The sequence below is a fragment of the Oncorhynchus mykiss genome, chromosome 6 (genome assembly GCF_013265735.2).
Source record: "Oncorhynchus mykiss isolate Arlee chromosome 6, USDA_OmykA_1.1, whole genome shotgun sequence".
NCBI classification, from domain to species: Eukaryota; Metazoa; Chordata; class Actinopteri; order Salmoniformes; family Salmonidae; genus Oncorhynchus; species Oncorhynchus mykiss.
Window position 1 is genome coordinate 85,576,254 of NC_048570.1, and position 21,065 is coordinate 85,597,318.

The 21,065-nt window shown below is 43.8% G+C and overlaps 1 protein-coding gene across 1 annotated transcript; it reads left to right on the plus strand.

Annotated features, from left to right (window-relative positions):
• Positions 1-1,858: 1,858 nt before the first annotated feature.
• cstf3 (cleavage stimulation factor, 3' pre-RNA, subunit 3) lies at positions 1,859-19,779 on the plus strand. Its single transcript, XM_036981298.1, has 20 exons — positions 1,859-2,063; positions 2,933-3,034; positions 3,218-3,313; positions 7,716-7,748; positions 8,538-8,635; positions 8,830-8,896; positions 9,006-9,040; positions 9,131-9,257; positions 9,388-9,465; positions 9,564-9,726; positions 10,371-10,480; positions 10,624-10,740; positions 11,065-11,283; positions 11,565-11,667; positions 14,525-14,594; positions 15,571-15,766; positions 15,980-16,133; positions 18,002-18,096; positions 19,047-19,107; positions 19,208-19,779. The coding sequence occupies exons 1-20, from the start codon at positions 2,037-2,039 to the stop codon at positions 19,405-19,407; spliced, it is 2,151 nt and encodes a 716-aa protein (XP_036837193.1). The 5' UTR covers positions 1,859-2,036; the 3' UTR covers positions 19,408-19,779.
• Positions 19,780-21,065: the final 1,286 nt, after the last annotated feature.

A 21,065-nucleotide genomic window follows, 5' to 3' on the forward strand; every position in this document is an offset into this window, starting at 1 on the left:
GGAACGCGCTCACCGGTCAAGCACACGCACTGTCGTGGATGCAAGGTCCGATCACTTCTGACACCAGTGTAATGAAACAGCGGGGAGCAGGTCTCGAATCCTCCACCTTCGAGCCCGAGGTCCGGCGCGCAAAAGCATGCTCATGCGGCAGTCCACAGAGTCGATTTCCGCGCTTATAAACCCAGGGTCGTTACAATATTATAAATATATTACAACAACTAGCTATGCAGACCATTTTCGGACCCAGACGTCATAGCCACGGCGTTTATAAACCTAGAGGCGCATCGCGAGACTTCCAGAACGCTTGCAAAACAGACCAAACAGAGTTTGGTCTTTTACTCAGTTATAAGGAATTCTTATCACTTTACAAGGTCCCTGTAACACCTAAAGATTTTGCAATTGTTTTAGATGCCATTCCCTCAGGTGTTACTCTGTTATTCAGAAACGTGTCAAGACCTGGCCCTCAGAGCCTACCTTCTATTGACCCTGTTGACTCATCAGTAGGAAAGATTTGTTTCTCTATTGGTCCATTCAACAACAGATCGATACGAACCTTGTTTCAGCAGGATGTTGTATACCTTATGTCATGCCTTATTGGAATGGATTTATTGATCATATATGTTGGAAAAAACGTTTGGATGTTGCCACACACGTACCTACTTGTTAACAAAATCAAGGAAGTTTCCTTTAAAATTATTCATAAATATTATCCTGCCAACCACTATATGAAGAAGTTTAAGGAAAACATCAACTCAAATTGCTCCTTTGTAATGACCACCCGGAAACAGTGTTGCATCTTTTTTGTCATTTTATTAATGTAAGAAAACTGTGGCAAGACATCAGTAGATTTATAATTTAACACATTTATGAAGATTTTACACTATTGTGGAGAGATGTACTGCTTGGATTCTTTACATATGGTAGAAATAAGCTGAAACATTTTTATGTAATTCATTTCCTTATTCTTTTGGCCAAATTTCATATATACAAATGTAAATTTACAAACAAACAAAAAACATTTTCTTCCCCACAAAAATAAATTTAACTGTATTTTAAGACAATTAAATACTCTACTAACAAAAAAGCGGTTAGATTTATTAGTGTACGTATGTCCCTTAAGGTCCTTGTGTAATTGCAATGTGATATTGTACCCCCTAGCTCGATTGTCCATTGTATATAATCTATATATACTTGTGTTCCCTCATGTACTTTTTGTATTGATTTGTTGTTAATAAAAAATATATAATAAATAAATAAAAAGAGGCGCATCGCGAGACTTCCGGGAACGCTTGCAAAACAGACCAAACAGACCAGGATGGAGTTTGGGGTTTGAGAAGTCAATGAGAAAAGTGAAAAATGATTCCTTAGTTGTTAATTTTCTCCAAATCTAAAGGTATAATCAAGAATCGAACCAATGTTTTAAGTGGTTGAATATGTTATTACTCAACATTCATGAAATTTACAAACTGACACGTTTTAATTTTCGTCAAAAACAACTTTATATCGAAGGAATGCCTTTGATTTGACGTCTTTGCTAGTCGACGTCGCCATGACAAATGTGATCGGGGTTTTCTATTGGAGAAGCAGTTTTAGCCTGTCTTCATAATGTACTGTTTTTGTCATAACGATCAAAGAGAGTAATTACATTCGTGATTCAAATGTGTTAATAATTCAATGACCCAGATATCCTATGAAAGATATTCCATTAGTGATTAAAATGTGTTGATTCAATTGCATTTTTGTGCTCTAAATATTGGTCTCATCCATACAGATATATAAAACATTAAAATGCTGTACAGAGCAACCTCAAATGTGATTTTTTTTGTCTGTAGGGGGGTTACATCCTCCAGAACATAAGGAAGTGAGCATTCAGCCACGCCATTTTGAGAAAACGGCCAGTCACAGCAGTGGGCAGACTGTGTTCATAGCTACTGGAGTCGTCGTGCAGTCATGCGATATAGCTGTTTTTAATTCAATATTTCTATGTTTAAATACTGTTGAAATTTGTAATATAGGTAAACTAAACGTAACCAGTAATGTCCACGGAAGCAACCGCCGACCAGGTAGAGCATTTCAGTTGTTTGTAGCGAACGGTTGCTAGTTAGCTACGTTACATTTTCACTCGTGTTGCATGGTGGTTCACTGACGTTAGCTAGCTAGGCCTACACCCTAGATACCGTTTAATATAGAATCTATGGATTTGAAGCGCTTTCTACATAGCTACCACACACTATTGACAATAATTACGTTGCATTATGTTTGAGAGATCTGCGGCTAAGCTAATTACGTGCTAGCTAGGTAACCTGCCAATGATTTTGGTCAGAAGTTAATGTCAGTCGACCAACTAACGTTAGCTAGCTTGTACAGGTAACACGACCTGATATGGTCTGAACGTCATGCTAACACGACTAGTTAGCGTGTGCTAGTTAGCTTTTGGCCTGTTGCTGAGAATAAACACTAGTTAATTTCGTTGCAAGCTGAAGTTAGCTACCTAGATAACATTACTGTTGCAGTTGGGCCGCGCTTTTTTGTTACGCTAGCTGACTAGCCCAAGCGTATGCAGCAATGGGTGCACGTTGTATTGCATTTATACAGTTGAGAGCTAGCTTATGGAGTTAACGGTGCGGTGTTAGAAGTTGTGCAATTGTGTTTTACATGATTAGCGAACTACCTTAGTAGCCAACTAGCTAACCATGTAAACAAGCAAGCATTTCCTCGTGTCTGCCGTTGTCCTACTCGGTTTCTTATGTGGCTAAATAAAGTAGTCCAAACTGGAAACAAGTGTAGTAGGTCAATTATAAACGAGATCTTCTAAAATGTACTCTTAAAATTGTCTTTAATATTGGCACCCTGATTGATTTATTTTCCAAAGCCACCTCTTGTTGCAGTGTATGCATGTCTGTAACCCCAATCATCTTTTCATGTCTTGCAGGCAGCTGAGTATATCCCGGAGAAGGTTAAGAAAGCAGAGAAGAAGTTGGAAGAAAACCCATATGACCTTGACGCATGGAGCATTCTGATTCGAGAAGCACAGGTTTAGTGACTCAGGGTTGCATTCCTCTTACCTGGGGTAATCGATTGGGTCAAGGGAGGGAGAGGGTGGGGCTCAAGAGGGTGGTGGGTGGGGATCTAACAGAAAAATTACAAATGTGTCATATAGGACTGTTTCAACTTGTTTGTCAACAAGTGCACATGTAAATGCATTCTACCCTTTTAGAACCAACCAATAGACAAAGCAAGGAAGACGTATGAACGACTTGTGGCCCAGTTCCCAAGCTCGGGCAGATTCTGGAAACTATTCATTGAAGCGGAGGTTAATATTTTTATCAATTTCTCACAACTACATGTGTGCATGGGTGTGCATATCCTAACAGGATCAACAATGTGACTTTCACACAACAAATAGGTCCACTTCATCTCAATGGTATTTTTTTAAAGTACGAGGGGTTTAGGTTACTATCTTAACCATTTATTTTTCAGGACGCAGACTGTATGTTCCTCAGTAGAAAAAACAACTATTTTCTACGTCTTTAAATGGGGTTAAGTGCATTTGTTGCATGTTTGATCTGCAACAGCATTAAAACTTTTTAATGGTATTGGAGTGCTTTAGCCTTTTATTCACTTGTCGTGTCTATTTATTGCCTCCTGTGTCATTTCTTTAAGGTCATTTTTGTTTTTGATCATAAACCGTATGAGTGAATGTGTTCAACTTAACATTTTTTTTCCCCCAGCACAGTTACGCTACCTTACCCCCAACAAGCGACCTATGTTTACTACGGAAGCTGTAGTATTATTGTAGGTCCCTGTTTATGCAGGCGGATGTTCACCCTGGTTTTGACCCAGCAAAGAATCCACATTACTCCAATATGTCTTTTAAAATGGTAGTTCACCCACATTACAAAATGACATTGGGTTTTTGTGGATGGTACCTGCTCCCATTCCTGCCCCCGGCCCTTATCACACCATATTGCCTACATCTTAGATGAGCCTTAAACCCCATTCCTACATAAGATAAGCTCCATCATTTCATGAGTATGCCATTAGTTTTAGACATACAAATGGATGGTTGTAATCCACTTATTTAGGGGAATAAAGTGGGTAAGTATGTGAGTTAAAAGCATGACTGACCAAGCCTCATTAATTGATGCCCACTACACGCAGCTCTGATCCGAACTAGTCATCTGGGCCCTGGGCTGTCTACAGCAGGTGAACAGAAGTCTGGGGAGGAGACCAACTCGTGCCCAGTTTAAAATCATGCCTTACTTCTTGTAGGTCTGAAGGGATTGAGTGGGAGTATGTGAACAGGTAATGCTTCACGGAGCCCCCTTCTTACACCCACAGCTTCCTTTCACATCTACAGGATTGACTAGTACATGGTGTCCCATCTTGGTCCGGCGGTATGCAGGCTTTTGTTCCAGCCCAGTGCAAATACACCTGATTCCATGTTGTTGAATCTGGGTAAAGTATTTTTTTCCCCCTGTTAATTGTGCCTACAGAACGTGACCCATGTGTGTTGGTTCTGGACTAGAGGGGAAAAGCCTGCACATACTGCTGCCCTACAAGATTGGGTTTGGACACCCCTTGTCTAAGGGTTAATTGATACCAGATTGCCTAATAGTCTCTAATGTTCAGACCGTCACCTTTGTTGGTGTATAGTGACTGGAATACAATCAGACTAGACCCTGGGGTATTTGCACCGTGCACATCTGTGAGGAGTTGGGCACATTGTTTTTAAGTCTAGAAGCTCTCCCATTCTATATACTGCTACCCTTGTTAGAATGGCCTCATTCAACACTGTTTAGCACAGCCTGTAGGTCATTCTGTAAAAGTTCAACCACCTGTTGACTTCATTTGTTTATAGCTATGTACCATAGTTTAAAGTTGGTCATTTGCATTAAAACACTTGAATTGTTTTTTTTCCCCTTCCAGTTTGGGTAGCCTTTGATTTATTTCTAGACTGCAGTCTAATCGAGCTTGCCGCAGTCTTTTTATCCCAGTTTCATTTGCCTCAACATGAGCAACCTGGGAAAAAAATAACACATTTTTGAACTTAACCGCAACCTGTCAAATAATATGGTGGTAGTTACTGCAGTATAGAAAAAGGTTACGTCAACATTCTAGTTTGGATCTAATGTGTAGAAAACGAATCATACGTTTGAATGTCTGACCTCTTCACTAACCTTTCAAGAAAATAACGTGTGCTTGTGAAGGAGTTATACAGAAACAATCCAGTATTGGGAATTCAGGTGTTTTACTTGTGAATTCACCCATTGCAGGACACTAACGTTCAGGTACAGCTTAGGGGACCATTGTCTTGATTCTGGGTCACATTTGACCTTTCGCACTTGCTTTGTGGTTTTTGTCTTCGTTTCAATACAGTTTCACTCACCTTGGTGAACTCAAGTGGTTGATCTGTGCATGCACAAGAATAAGGAAATGCATAAGTTGCGTTGTACTCAATTTGACTGTACCCTGCGGTTTGTTGAAAGTGATTTCAAGTTGCATACTGTTTAATAAAACAAATGACCAGAATTCTCTACTGTGACTTATTGCATCTTTTTCTTTATGGTGTTGATGGTTACTGCAGTCCAGTTCACAACCACCTCCTTTCCCCATAAACATTCCCATACCTAATCCCATTTTAAAGAATGCATTAGGCCTGGTGCTCTTGATTATCCCACATAGAAATTGTGCCTGTTACCTTCCTAGTTAATGTTTTTTTTTTTTTTTGGTTGGCTGCTGAGTGCGAGTTAGGTGGTAGGCCTAGTGATGTTGTGCTTGTAATGTGAATGCTTAGTTGATAGAGAACTGATGATAGCATGAAGAACTGGAGTAGGTTTGAATGTTGTGGAAGCTATATATATGGACATGTTAAACATTTGCATAATGAAGTATTTCTGTGTTGATGGACTTGGGTTTTTAAGCCTGGATTGTTGTGACTTCCTGATAAAAGCCCGTATTACTAATAGAATGTATTTTATTTGGTTGAGATTTATACAATATTAGACAATTGGATTGATTCATATTTAATTCCCCACTCGACTGGTTTGCCTGCGACGTAATAGAACAAAGTGCTTTAGAAGACTTAGTCTCTCTTGTGTCTTCTGGGTCTGGTTCTCATGTTGTAGCTAGGATAACTGAGTGAGACGCTAAAACTATTGTTAGTGAATGCTAAAGCCATGGGCTGCCGTGGATTCATACAATGACATTGTTTGCTGGCTACAGATTGTGTGGGTGTGCGTGTCTGCCCTCGAGGTGAGATGTTATCTATGTGGCCTACCTAAAGCTATGTCACTCATGTCACGGGATGTACTTCTCTATGCCTGCAGCTGTCACGGCTGGGGTTACGTCTTCTGTGTATTTTTATGTTGATTTATCTAGTGATTTACTTCAATAAATCATTGTTTACCAATCTTGTTTCATGTTGTCTGTGTAAAACTAGTGTTATTTTTCCCGTCTAACACACTTCCATAGGCTACATTTGACATAGGCCTAGTTCTCTTTAGGATCTGACTTTTTGAACAAATGTGAAATTGTTCGTCGTAATCTTGCAAGGATACTTCCCACCTCTAGATGTATACATATTGAATGAGTTATTTTCTTGCGCTGCCTATTGTTATTCCTGAAAAAGTACTTCTATTCAAGCCATACACTTTGAGGCCTAGGCAATATTTAACGTTGACAGATAATTTGAGAGCCCCTCTAATCAATGATTGTGTTAAGTGGCTTGCACAACAAGCTGAAAGCCAACCTGTGGGCTTGGTGACATTCCACTGTATTGTTCTTAGAATGGATGAGGGAAAGAAGCAGATGGAGAATTATCGAGGCAGGATTCATTCCAAGTTCAAATGTATTCTCACATTCAAACACCTGAATGTTTCTTGTCACTGTGTGTTTTGTCGTCAAAGTTTTAGGAGCTACTACCCTTGCAATTGCAACAGCAAAAGGCCTACAGTACAGGACATGCTGCTAGGCTGCTGCATTGGGAGTCCTGTGCCTGTCAAGGGCCTTTTGTCAGGGCCAGACCAACCAGTAGCTCCAGTAAAGATTGATGTTTCTCATTATGCTTAGTTGACACTGGTCTATGCTGGCAGGCCTTGGTAGAGGGAGAGTTTGAACTCCACAGGGCTTGCAGTAGGGACATAACTGATTGAGGACTCCCTCTCCCACCCAACATCAGCTGCCTGCCAGTGTGGAGACTCTCTCCTGCCACTGTCAGCCAATGAGTCACCTTGATGTCTGGCCAGGCTGACTGTCAGTAACATGTTTAGTGATTGGCACGAGCGTGGTCTTTTCCAGTGTAGTGAAGGGGCTAATATATGATTGTTTTTTAAATGCTGATGAAAATGTCAGTTTTAAAGTTTTTATTGAGCTTATATGTCTAAGTCTACAGTTTATTGGGAAGGTTGGGTATTCACAAATGGGGAAAATGTGTTCTTTACCCCATGGAACAAAGTCTAGACATCAAAACCCATTTTTCTTACAACTGCTTGATCATGTGACTCGTGTATGGTCCATGATGTACAATGAGAATAAACCCCATATCTTACAAAATTGATCTTGAAATGGTCTTTCTTGTGTGAAATTCACTTTGTTGATCTGAAAGGGATTGTATGTGTGTGTCAGAGGGAGTTTGCATGCATGCCTGTTTGTCCATATATACAATGGAAACACCTGCCTGTTGAATTAACACTTCGTTTACACTCTGTCCACAGATCAAGGCAAAAAACTATGACAAGGTAGAAAAGGTGAGTGCCAATCATACCAAAGTCTCCTCCCATTGGCCTTACAGGGGACTGAGACTGCCATGGTTGGTTGATTCTAAGGGAGGTTCCACCTCCCTGTCACTGGATGGAAACCAACATGGTTCTGACTCATCCAGTGTTGCCCTTAACAACTGAAGAAGCCATTTAAGTAACCTCTAATATATCAAGGATCAAGCCTAACCCATAAAATGTAGCTGCATGCTTTACTGCAGTACAACAGTTCACAGGAGTGGAAAATCATTGTTTATTGCCACTTGTTAAAGTCACAGAAGATGTATTTATAACCCACAGGAAACACTACACACTTAGCAGCTCAAACTGTTCTGTCTGGTGCAGATGTTTTTACTGTGTTGGTACTGTCTATTAACCATCCCCTGAAACTGAAAGGAAAAGTAGTTCTCTCATTTTCACCAAGGTGGGTTCAGTCTTTTATAGCAGCAGCGTGTTGCAAAGCCCTCGTGTACACTGCTGTTTATATCTCCAGCTGTGGTACAGTGTGCCTGCTGTCTGTCAGTGAGCTCTGTTCCGCTGGTTCTCCTGCCAGGGTAGGCTTTAGGTCACTTTCTATTAGGCAGCCCTCCCTAGAGGGAATCCCCTACTTCCCCTTTTATACAAGGAAACACACACTACAAATCACCCAGCGTATTGATTTCTCAGTATGACAGTGGGGAATAATTGAGTGCACACTGTTGTCTGAAGCGTTAATTTTCAGTAGACAGATATGTTTTTGAATAGGTGAAACTGAAACGAGGCCCTTCCCTCCTGCTGTAGTTGTTTCAGAGATGTCTGATGAAAGTGCTGCACATCGACCTGTGGAAATGCTACCTCTCCTACGTCCGAGAGACGAAAGGAAAGCTACCCAGCTACAAGTAGGTTCCCCTGTTACCCAGGAAAGGAATTGGAGGGGGACGGGCTCTTCGTGTGCTCACACACACACTTAACCATTCAGCAATGCATTTCACAGTGATAACACAACACCCTATTTTGACAAATGTTCCCAGTGCGTATCTTGATATTGTGATGTAACACAAGTCCTAACCCAGCCCTGCTTGACCTTCACCAGAGAGAAGATGGCGCAGGCGTATGACTTTGCGCTGGATAAAATCGGCATGGAGATCATGTCCTACCAGGTAAATCAAAGCATATTGGCAATTAAATGTTAAAACAAGTTGGTTGAAAATGTGCGATCTGAAATGGGTTTCCAAGCCATGATTTCTAATTCTTCTGCTCTCCCCTCAGATATGGGTGGACTACATCAACTTCCTCAAAGGAGTGTAAGCACTGCTCTTAACACAACACTTTGTTGTTTTCGTTCATTAAAAAGTACTTGAAGTCCCTAATTCCCAGGCCTTGTGTCCTTCCAGTGAGGCGGTTGGTTCGTACGCTGAAAACCAGCGAATCACGGCGGTGCGCAGGGTCTACCAGAGGGGCTGTGTGAACCCCATGATCAACATCGAGCAGCTCTGGAGAGACTACAGCAAGTATGAGGAGGTAAGACCAATGACCTATGACCCCTATGGATGGCTGAATAAGGAACCACGAGGGGTAGCAGAAAATTGTTTTCGTGTGTCATTGGTCTCATCTGTCAGTGGTGCTAAGTAGCCTGGTGTTGTACAAACAGGGCATCAACGTACATCTGGCCAAGAAGATGATTGAGGACCGCAGCAGAGACTACATGAACGCTAGGAGAGTGGCCAAGGTAAGGTACTCACAAACACACTATGATGAGGTAAACGGATTCATACTGTCTGGTAGATGATTTAATGATTGTGAGCTGTTGTTAAACTGTCTCTTCAGGAATATGAGACTGTGATGAAGGGTCTGGATAGGAACGCCCCCTCGGTGCCCCCACAGAACTCCCCCCAGGAGGCGGTGCAGGTGGAGATGTGGAAGAAGTACATCCAATGGGAGAAGAGCAACCCGCTCCGCACAGAGGACCAGACACTCATCACTAAGAGAGGTGTGGTGGGGGGAACAGTGATTCATATAGCTAGTGGTGGTGGGGGGAACAGTGATTCATATAGCTAGTGGTGGTGGGGGGGGAACAGTGATTCATATAGCTAGTGGTGGTGGGGGGGGAACAGTGATTCATATAGCTAGTGGTGGTGGGGGGGGAACAGTGATTCATATAGCTAGTGGTGGTGGGGGGGGAACAGTGATTCATATAGCTAGTGGTGGTGGGGGGGGAACAGTGATTCATATAGCTAGTGGTGGTGTGGGGGAACAGTGATTTATATAGCTAGTGGTGGTGGTGGGGGAACAGTGATTCATATAGCTAGTGGTGGTGGGAGGAACAGTGATTCATATAGCTTGTGGTGGGGGGGAACAGTGATTCATATAGCTAGTGGTGGGGGGAGGAACAGTGATTCATATAGCTTGTGGTGGGGGGGAACAGTGATTCATATAGCTAGCTAGTGGTGGTGGGAGGAACAGTGATTCATATAGCTAGTGGTGGTGGTAGGGACAGTGATTCCTGGTGGTGTGAACTTGATATAGCATGTCATCAGACTTTATAGTCACAGTAAAGTTGATAGAAATCCAGTGTTGCCTAGAGGTTTTGCTAGCATTGCAGCCCTAACGTTGTAATTGTGCTCCGTGTTGCAGTGATGTTTGCCTATGAGCAGTGTCTGTTGGTGCTGGGCCATCACCCTGATGTGTGGTATGAGGCTGCCCAGTATCTGGACCAGTCCAGTAAACTACTGGCAGAGAAGGGGGTAAGAGATGCCACTGATGGCACAATGTGTCCTAATTGGAACAGGGTTTCCTCCACATTTGAAAAGATACGTTTGTTATTTTAGACCTTACTGTTGGTTTGGTTTTTAAATGCCAGACTAGAACCCTTTCTTCCGCTCCTCAGGACATGAACAACTCTAAGGTGTTCAGTGACGAAGCAGCTAACATCTACGAGCGCGCCATCGGTACTCTACTGAAGAAGAACATGCTGCTGTACTTTTCATTCGCTGACTACGAGGAGGTGAGCTGCACAAACACCAATCATCTGTCACGGAACACTTGCCAAAACATGAGGTCATAATATGAAGATGTCAAGGGTTGCCAAGGAAATGTATAATTGACTGTCATCCATAAATGATTAGTGCATCTTTCACTGCAGACGTATTCATTTGTCTCGTCTCGTTCCTATTAAGATGAATTAATTGGATTATTCCGGAGCAATCCTTGTGTTGAGTAAAGTTGTGGAGTGTGAACCAGTATAAATGAATGTTGAATAGAGGTCCTGGAAATGTTTGACAGGCATTTAATTGATGAATGAGCTAACCCACATCTCTCCTCTTTTCAGAGTCGATTGAAGCATGAAAAGGTCCACAGCATCTACAACCGTCTGCTGGCCATCGAGGACATCGACCCCACGCTGGTCTACATCCAGTACATGAAGTTTGGCAGGCGGGCCGAGGGCATCAAGTCAGGCCGCATCATCTTTAAGAAGGCCCGGGAGGACATGCGCACGCGTCACCACGTCTACGTGACTGCAGCACTGATGGAGTACTACTGCAGTAAGGTGGGTCTACATAGGCTACGGAAAATTGTCTGAACATTTGGGATTGAGGCAATGGGACGGAGTCATCGGTTGACGGATGATGGAGAACCGAAAACAGTCGACTTGAAAATAGCGTTTGACGGACAAAAACTGATAATTGATGAATGCATATAAGATTTAATCTGTGTTCCTGTGTCTCTCTGGCCTTAGCCTGACACCCATGCCAACAGTGCAAAGAGAATATAAGGGGAAACATTATTTGTCTCAATGTTTGACTGGTCTTCCGTTACCTTCCCTCACAGGACAAATCAGTGGCCTTTAAGATATTTGAGCTGGGCTTGAAGAAATATGGAGACATTCCAGAGTATATACTTGCATACATCGATTACCTCTCACACCTTAATGGTAAGTGACAAGTGACGGATTCATTTATTGAGACTTGTCATTCACCCTCTTGTGTAACAATAACACAACCACGGGTAGCTGCCATGGCAACAGTCACTGAGATTGTATAGTTGTTTAGCGATGGTATTGAAGACTACAGGGGATCTAATATCAGTGTATTTGTTCAACATGCTGATCCTATTCTCTCTATGACATGGACCCAGTGACATCCTCTATCAATTACTCATATAGTCAAACTAGATCAAACCCAGGCAGAGGCGGTCTATAGACGCCGGTGTGTGTTTCTTTATTTCATTGGCGTGTATATACTGAACAAAAATATAAACAACATCCAAGATTTTAGTCAAGTCAAATTTATTTATATAGCCCTTCGTACATCAGCTGATATCTCAAAGTGCTGTACAGAAACCCAGCCTAAAACCCCAAACAGCAAGCAATGCAGGTGTAGAAGCACCGTGGCTAGGAAAAACTCCCTAGAAAGGCCAAAACCTAGGAAGAAACCTAGAGAGGAACCAGGCTATGTGGGGTGGCCAGTCCTCTTCTGGCTGTGCCGGGTGGAGATTATAACAGAACATGGCCAAGATGTTCAAATGTTCATGAATGACCAGCATGGTCAAATAATAATAATCACATGCAGAACAGTTGAAACTGGAGCAGCAGCACAGCCATGTGGACTGGGGACAGCAAGGAGTCATCATGCCAGGTAGTCCTGAGGCATGGTCCTAGGGCCTAGGTCCTCCCAGAGAGAGAAAGTAAGAGAGAATTAGAGTAGCATATTTAAATTCACACAGGACACCGGATAGGACAGGAGAAGTACTCCAGATATAACAGACTGACCCTAGCCCCCTGACACACAAACTATTGCAGCATAAATACTGGAGGCTGAGACAGGAGGGGAGACACCCCAAACAGGTAAGATATAACTCCACCCACTGCCAAAGCACAGCCCCCACACCACTAGAGGGATATCTTCAACCACCAACTTACCATCCTGAGACAAGGCCGAGTATAGCTGAGTTACAGTTTTAATATAAGGAAATCAGTCAATTTAAATAAATATATTAGGCCCTAATCTATAGATTTTACATGACTGGGAATACAGATATGCATCTGTTGGTCACAGATCGCTTAAAAACAAAAGGTAGGGGCGTGGATCAGAAAACCAGTCCGTATCTGGTGTGACCACCATTTGCCTCATGCAGCACAACAAGTCTCCTTCGCATCAGGCTGTTGATTGTGGCTGGTAAACTGTTTTCCCACTCCTCTTCAATGGCTGAGCAAGTTGCTGGATATTGATAGGAACAGGAACACGCTGTCGTACACGTCGATCCAGAACATCCCAAACATGCTCAATGGGTGACATGTCTGGTGAATATGCAGGCCATGGAAGAACTGAGACATTTTCAGCTTCCAGGAATTGTGTACAGATCCTTGCGTCATGGGGCTGTGCATCATCATGCTGAAATATGAGGTGATGGCTGCGGATTAATGGCATGACAATGGGCCCCAGGATTTCATCACGGTATATCTGTGCGTTCATATTGCCATCGATAAAATGCAGTTGTGTTCATTGTCCGTAGCTAATGCCTGCCCATACCATAACCCCACAACCACCATGGGGCACTCTGTTCACAACGTTGACATCAGCAAACCGCTCGCCCACACCACGCCATACAGGTGGTCTGTGGTTGTGAGGCCTATTGGACATACTGCCAAATTCTCTAAAAAGATATTGGAGGCGACTTAACATTAAATTCTCTGGCAACACCTCTGATGGACATTACTGCAGTTAGCATGCTAATTTAATGCCCCCTCAACTTCAAACACCTGTGGCATTGTGTTGTGTGACATAACTGTATATTTTACAGTGGCCTGTTATTGTCCCCAGCACAAGGTGCACCTGTGTAATGATCATGCTATTTAAAACCTCCTACAGGGTTGGTGTTCCCCCCGCGGGACGGTTGAGCTAACGTAGGCTAATGTGATTAGCATGAGGTTGTAAGTAACAAGAAAATTTCCCAGGACGAAGACATATGTGATATTGGCAGAAAGCTTAAATTATTTTTAAGATAACTGCACTGTCCAATTTCCAGTAGCTATTACAGTGAAATAATACCATGCTATTGTTTGAGGAGAGTGCACAGTTATGAACTTGAAAATGTATTAATAATCCAATTAGGCACATTTGGGCAGTCTTGATACAACATTTTGAACAGAAATGCAATGGTTCATTGGATCAGTCTTAAACGTTGCACATACACTGCTGCCTCTAGTGGCCAAAATCTATTGCGCTTAGATTTCGAAGTCATATTTTGGCCTTTCTCTTATTCACTTTCTCATATTTTGGCCTTCTAACGGCATGTTTTTTTGTAATATCTTTTACCAGATCTAATATGTTATCCTCCTACATTAATTTCACATTTCCACAAACTTCAGTGTTTCTTTTCAAATGGTATCAAGAATATGCATATCCTTGCTTCAGGTCCTGAGCTATAGTCAGTTAGATTTGGCTATGTCATTTTAGGCAAAATTTTTTGGGGAAAGGGTCTGATCCTATATTAATCAGCTTCTTGATATGCCACATGTCAGGTGGATGGATTTTCTTGGCAAAGAAGAAATTCTCACTAACAGATGTAAACAAATGTGCACAACATTTGAGAGAAATAAGCTTTTTGTGTGTATGGAACATTTCTGGGATGAAACATGGGACCAACACTTTACATGTTAACTTTATATTTTTGTTCAGTGTAGATAGTGTTATGCTGTAAATTAGGAGACGGATTCTGAGGCATTATCTGAAACATAGTGGTAGATTCATGAGTTTGAAGGCCTCACCTCTTTCTCTACCGCCCTCCAGAGGACAACAACACCAGAGTTCTGTTTGAGCGTGTTCTCACCTCGGGAAGCCTGTCGCCAGAGAAGTCTGGGTATGAGGAATTATGTTCTTACAACACCCACATTAGATCTGTCTGTTGTTGTGTTATTATAGAACACCCACATTAGATCTGTCTGGTGTTATTATAGAACATCCACACTAGATATGTCTGTTATTATAGAACACCCACATTAGATCTGTCTGTTTTTACTATAGAACACCCACATTAGATCTGTCTGTTGTTGTGTTATTATAGAACATCCACACTAGATATGTCTGTTATTATAGAACACCCACATTAGATCTGTTATTATAGAACAGCCACATTAAACCTGTCTGTTATTATAGAACAGCCACATTAAACCTGTCTGTTATTGTGTTATTATAGAACAGCCACATTAGATCTGTTATTATAGAACAGCCACATTAAACCTGTCTGTTATTATAGAACAGCCACATTAAACCTGTCTGTTATTGTGTTATTATAGAACACCCACATTAGATCTGTCTGTTATTATAGAACAGCCACATTAGATCTGTTATTATAGAACAGCCACATTAAACCTGTCTGTTATTGTGTTATTATAGAACAGCCACATTAGATCTGTCTGTTATTATAGAACAGCCACATTAGATCTGTCTGTTATTATAGAACAGCCACATTAGATCTGTCTGTTATTATAGAACAGCCACATTAAACCTGTCTGTTATTATAGAACAGCCACATTAAACCTGTCTGTTGTTGTGTTATTATAGAACAGCCACATTATATCTGTCTGTTATTATAGAACAGCCACATTAGATCTGTCTGTTATTATAGAACAGCCACATTAAACCTGTCTGTTGTTGTGTTATTATAGAACAGCCACATTATATCTGTCTGTTATTATAGAACAGCCACATTAGATCTGTCTGTTATTATAGAACAGCCACATTATATCTGTCTGTTGTTATAGAACAGCCACATTAAACCTGTCTGTTATTGTGTTATTAACGGGCCTGTGTGTTTGTCAACACCTCTCCCTCAGTGAGATCTGGGCACGTTTCTTGGCCTTTGAGAGTAACATCGGGGACCTGGCCAGTATCCTGAAGGTGGAGCGCAGGCGTTTCACGGCCTTCAAGGATGAGTACGAAGGCAAGGAGACAGCCCTGCTGGTGGACAGATACAAGTTCATGGACCTGTACCCCTGTTCTGCCAGCGAGCTCAAAGCCCTCGGATACAAGGTCTGTACAACTGGTGATTTCTTCAGCTTCATTTACACAGGAAGATGATTCTGACTGCTATGGTCTCTTCACCTGTTGAAGACTTCAATAGAATAGATCTATGGCTATGAAACAACTGGACCATTTGTGTTTCTCTCTTGTTCAACTCTTCAATCATGTGAGGGTAAAGGATATCTGTTTGGAATTCTATGATATAAACCTGTGTGTGTGCAGGACGTGTCCCGTGCCAAACTGGCAGCGTTGCTCCAGACAGAGACGGTGGTGACTCCATCGGCTCCCACGCAAAAGGACGAGGCCGACCGCAAACCAGAGTACCCCAAACCTGACACCAGCCAGATGATCCCCTACCAACCACGACACTTGGCCCGTACGTACCTTACCCCCTCCTCTACCTCTACCAGCTACAACACCTGTCTAGTAGGTACCTTACCCCTCCTCTACCTCTACCAGCTACCACACCTGTCTAGTAGGTACCTTACCCCCTCCTCTACCTCTACCAGCTACACCTGTCTAGTAGGTACCTTACCCCTCCTCTACCGCTACCAGCTACAACACCTGTCTAGTAGGTACCTTACCCCTCCTCTACCTCTACCAGCTACCACACCTTTCTAGTAGGTACCTTACCCCTCCTCTACCCCTACCACACCTGTCTAGTAGGTACCTTACCCCCTCTACCAGCTACCACACCTGTCTAGTAGGTACCTTACCCCTCCTCTACCTCTACCAGCTACAACACCTGTCTAGTAGGTACCTTACCCCTCCTCTACCTCTACCAGCTACCACACCTTTCTAGTAGGTACCTTACCCCTCCTCTACCCCTACCACACCTGTCTAGTAGGTACCTTACCCCCTCTACCAGCTACCACACCTGTCTAGTAGGTACCTTACCCCTCCTCTACCTCTACCAGCTACAACACCTGTCTAGTAGGTACCTTACCCCTCCTCTACCTCTACCAGCTACCACACCTTTCTAGTAGGTACCTTACCCCTCCTCTACCCCTACCACACCTGTCTAGTAGGTACCTTACCCCCTCTACCAGCTACCACACCTGTCTAGTAGGTACCTTACCCCTCCTCTACCTCTACCAGCTACAACACCTGTCTAGTAGGTACCTTACCCCTCCTCTACCTCTACCAGCTACCACACCTTTCTAGTAGGTACCTTACCCCTCCTCTACCCCTACCACACCTGTCTAGTAGGTACCTTACCCCCTCTACCAGCTACCACACCTGTCTAGTAGGTACCTTACCCCTCCTCTACCCCTACCACACCTGTCTAGTAGGTACCTTACCCCCTCTACCAGCTACCACACCTGTCTAGTAGGTACCTTACCCCTCCTCTACCTCTACCAGCTACCACACCTGGCTAGTATGTACCTTACCTCTCCTCTACAGCTACAACACCTGTCTAGTAGGTACCTTACCCCTCCTCTACCCCTACCAGCTACAACACCTGTCTAGTAGGTACCTTACCCCTCCTCTACCTCTACCAGCTACCACACCTTTCTAGTAGGTACCTTACCCCTCCTCTACCCCTACCAGCTACCAGACCTGGCTAGAAGGTACCTTACCCCCTCCTCTACCCCTACCAGCTACAACACCTGTCTAGTAGGTACCTTACCCCTCCTCTACCCCTACCAGCTACAACACCTGTCTAGTAGGTACCTTACCCCCTCCTCTACCACACCTGACTAGTAGGTACCTTACCCCTCCTCTACCCCTACCACACCTGTCTAGTAGGTACCTTACCCCCTCCTCTACCTCTACCAGCTACCACACCTGTCTAGTAGGTACCTTACCCCCTCCTCTACCTCTACCAGCTACAACACCTGTCTAATATGTACCTTACCCCCTCTACCCCTACCAGCTACCACACCTGACTAGTAGGTACCTTACCCCCTCCTCTACCCCTACCAGCTACCACACCTGTCTAGTAGGTACCTTACCCCCTCCTCTACCTCTACCAGCTACAACACCTGTCTAGTATGTACCTTACCCCCTCTACCCCTACCAGCTACAACACCTGTCTAGTAGGTACCTTACCACCTCCTCTACCTCTACCAGCTACAACACCTGTCTAGTATGTACCTTACCCCCTCTACCCCTACCAGCTACCACACCTGACTAGTAGGTACCTTACCTAAGACGCTCCAGCCTTTAGGAATCTCGCTCCACACTCCAGTCAAGTTGGGCTCCACTCCAGCTCCTCTCACATGCTCTGGTCTCTCAACACAGCTCCAGGACTGCACCCTGTTCCAGGGGGGGTGTTCCCGGTCCCCCCGGCCGCAGTCATCCTGATGAAGCTACTGCCTCCACCAACCTGCTTCGTGGTCAGTACCAACACCCCACCACTCGCTGTTGGTGACATCACAGTACCAACACCCCACCACTCACTGTTGGTGACATCACAGTACCAACACCCCACCACTCACTGTTGGTGACATCACTGTACAAACACCCCACCACTCACTGTTGGTGACATCACAGTACCAACACCCCACCACTCACTGTTGGTGACATCACAGTACCAACACCCCACCACTCACTGTTGGTGACATCACAGTACCAACACCCCACCACTCACTGTTGGTGACATCACAGTACCAACACCCCACCACTCACTGTTGGTGACATCACTGTACAAACACCCCACCACTCACTGTTGGTGACATCACAGTACCAACACCCCACCACTCACTGTTGGTGACATCACAGTACCAACACCCCACCACTCACTGTTGGTGACATCACTGTACAAACACCCCACCACTCACTGTTGGTGACATCACAGTACCAACACCCCACCACTCACTGTTGGTGACATCACAGTACCAACACCCCACCACTCACTGTTGGTGACATCACAGTACCAACACCCCACCACTCACTGTTGGTGACATCACAGTACCAACACCCCACCACTCACTGTTGGTGACATCACAGTGCCAACACCCCACCACTCACTGTTGGTGACATCACAGTGCCAACACCCCACCACTCACTGTTGGTGACATCACTGTACAAACACCCCACCACTCACTGTTGGTGACATCACAGTGCCAACACCTCACCACTCACTGTTGGTGACATCACAGTGCCAACACCCCACCACTCACTGTTGGTGACATCACAGTACCAACACCCCACCACTCACTGTTGGTGACATCACAGTGCCAACACCCCACCACTCACTGTTGGTGACATCATAGTGCCAACACCCCACCACTCACTGTTGGTGACATCATGTGGCTGTTGTGCTGATGTTGTGGTGTTTCTGCAGGGGCCCTTTGTGCAGGTGGATGAACTGATGGAGAGCTTCAGGAGATGTACACTACCAGAGAGTAAGTAGCTTTGAAACTGTCAGATATCACCAAGCTTTCCTTTAGATGTTCCTTTGCCTGAATAGCACACTTAATGTTGATGTGAATATCTCTCTCTCAGCTGTAGATGCAGCAGTAGAGTTGATAACGGGCAGGCAGCCTGATACCGGAGGAGAAGGGAACGGTTCCATGGAGAACCACGCCATGACCAAGTCACTGAAGAGACCCAATGCAGACTCTGATGAAGAGGAGGACAAGGGCGCTGTGGCCCCACCCGTTCACGACATCTACCGCGCTCGCCAGCAGAAGAGGATCCGGTGAACACACACTCACTCAGACACACGCACACTTGGGATGGACTCTGTACAGGAATGTAACCCATTACGTCAAACCTTTTAGGGCAAACAGACTCGTCTGCAGTTTGTCTGGAAGATGCTTTATATCCAACCATCGTTGGTCCCTCTACACACACCTGTGTTTGTTTTGTTGTTGGTGTTTTTTTAACAGTTTTATTTTTTAAAGCTGGGTGACTAATACTGTACAAAGTTTTTAATTCAACCCTTAATTTGACACTCAGCTGTTTGGCCTTGTGATCCTCTGGTGATGGACAAATGGAATCGACCTGTTTTTCTAGTCAAATTGAGAGAATACATTTCCTTTCAATAAAAAGAGGAGAAAAGAACCCAAACTAAACTGGCTCCTGTCTTGTGTGTTACTGAAATCATCACTTCTGTTCTCTTAGGTTATTTGAATGTTATTTCAAGGTCAATCATGTTTGAGGGGTAAAAGTCTACAGTATATATCTGTGGCTGTGCACATTTAATAGTCACCACTAGGGTTCAGCGTGGTGCTGTCCAGACCAGAGATTTCCAGCTGTGTGTATCAGTGCATCAGCAGAGGAGCCTGATAAAACCAGTCTCCATCTATCTAATCATATTCCCTGCCTTGATGATGAGACCTGCTCAGTACCAGACCATCATCTGTCTGTTAGGGCTGAGACAGGTCTGCCTCTGGTCACCTCCACCAGCCTGTTATTATCTCAGTAACTATGACTGATCTACGTACGGGTGCATTGTAGGCCGGTATCACACCCAGATCAATCCAGGAACTGGCTCATCTAGGGGTCTTTAAAGTGCCCTGTATTTGTGTTAACTGAATAGATTCTGGGAGAACATCCAAACCAAAGTTTAAACGTGATGGCTAATCTAGGGGTCTTTAAAGGACCCTGTATTTGTGTTAACTGAATAGATTCTGGGAGAACATCCAAACCAAAGTTTAAACGTGATGGCTAATGTGTTGGGAGGGGAGAAGTTGGTTCAGTGAGTTTAAAAATAGTGTTCTTCCCTCCGGTCCAAATCTCCACTGACCGCATTCCTCATGAGTTAAGGGTGTGGAAGAGAAGATGTGGAGAGGGGACTGATCTAAATCCCTGCTGCTATTTCCTGCTTACACAACCTAATATGTAACAATCTGATATGGACGGTAAAACTAGCCAATCAAAAATAGTATTGTTGAACGGAGCTGTGTGTGTTGGTGCATTTCACATGGATACATACTAGAATACATTTTAATGGGGCATTGGCTGTACTCTAGTTGTGTGGTTTGGAGGACAGGTGAGTTTAATATTGGCCTAGGACAGGAAGACACACTCAATAACCTTCTTTCCTAGAGGAAATCTTCCTGCTGTTCATTAAGGCAGGTACATCAATATTTATCCACCCTGCACACAATAGCTTCCACTACGGCTGATAATCAACTGACAATGAGTTGTTTGGCAGCTCACTTACCCTGGGCTCTATTAAACCTATTCACAGTGACAACGTCCTCTGTAGGAGAGAGATCCATAACAGATCACAACACTAACGATGTGCCCTCCACACCATAATGTCATATCATCTGGACACCTAGCCCCAAGTCAATCAGCCCTTTACCAGACACCTACTGTAGCCCCAAGTCAATCAGCCCTTTACCAGACACCA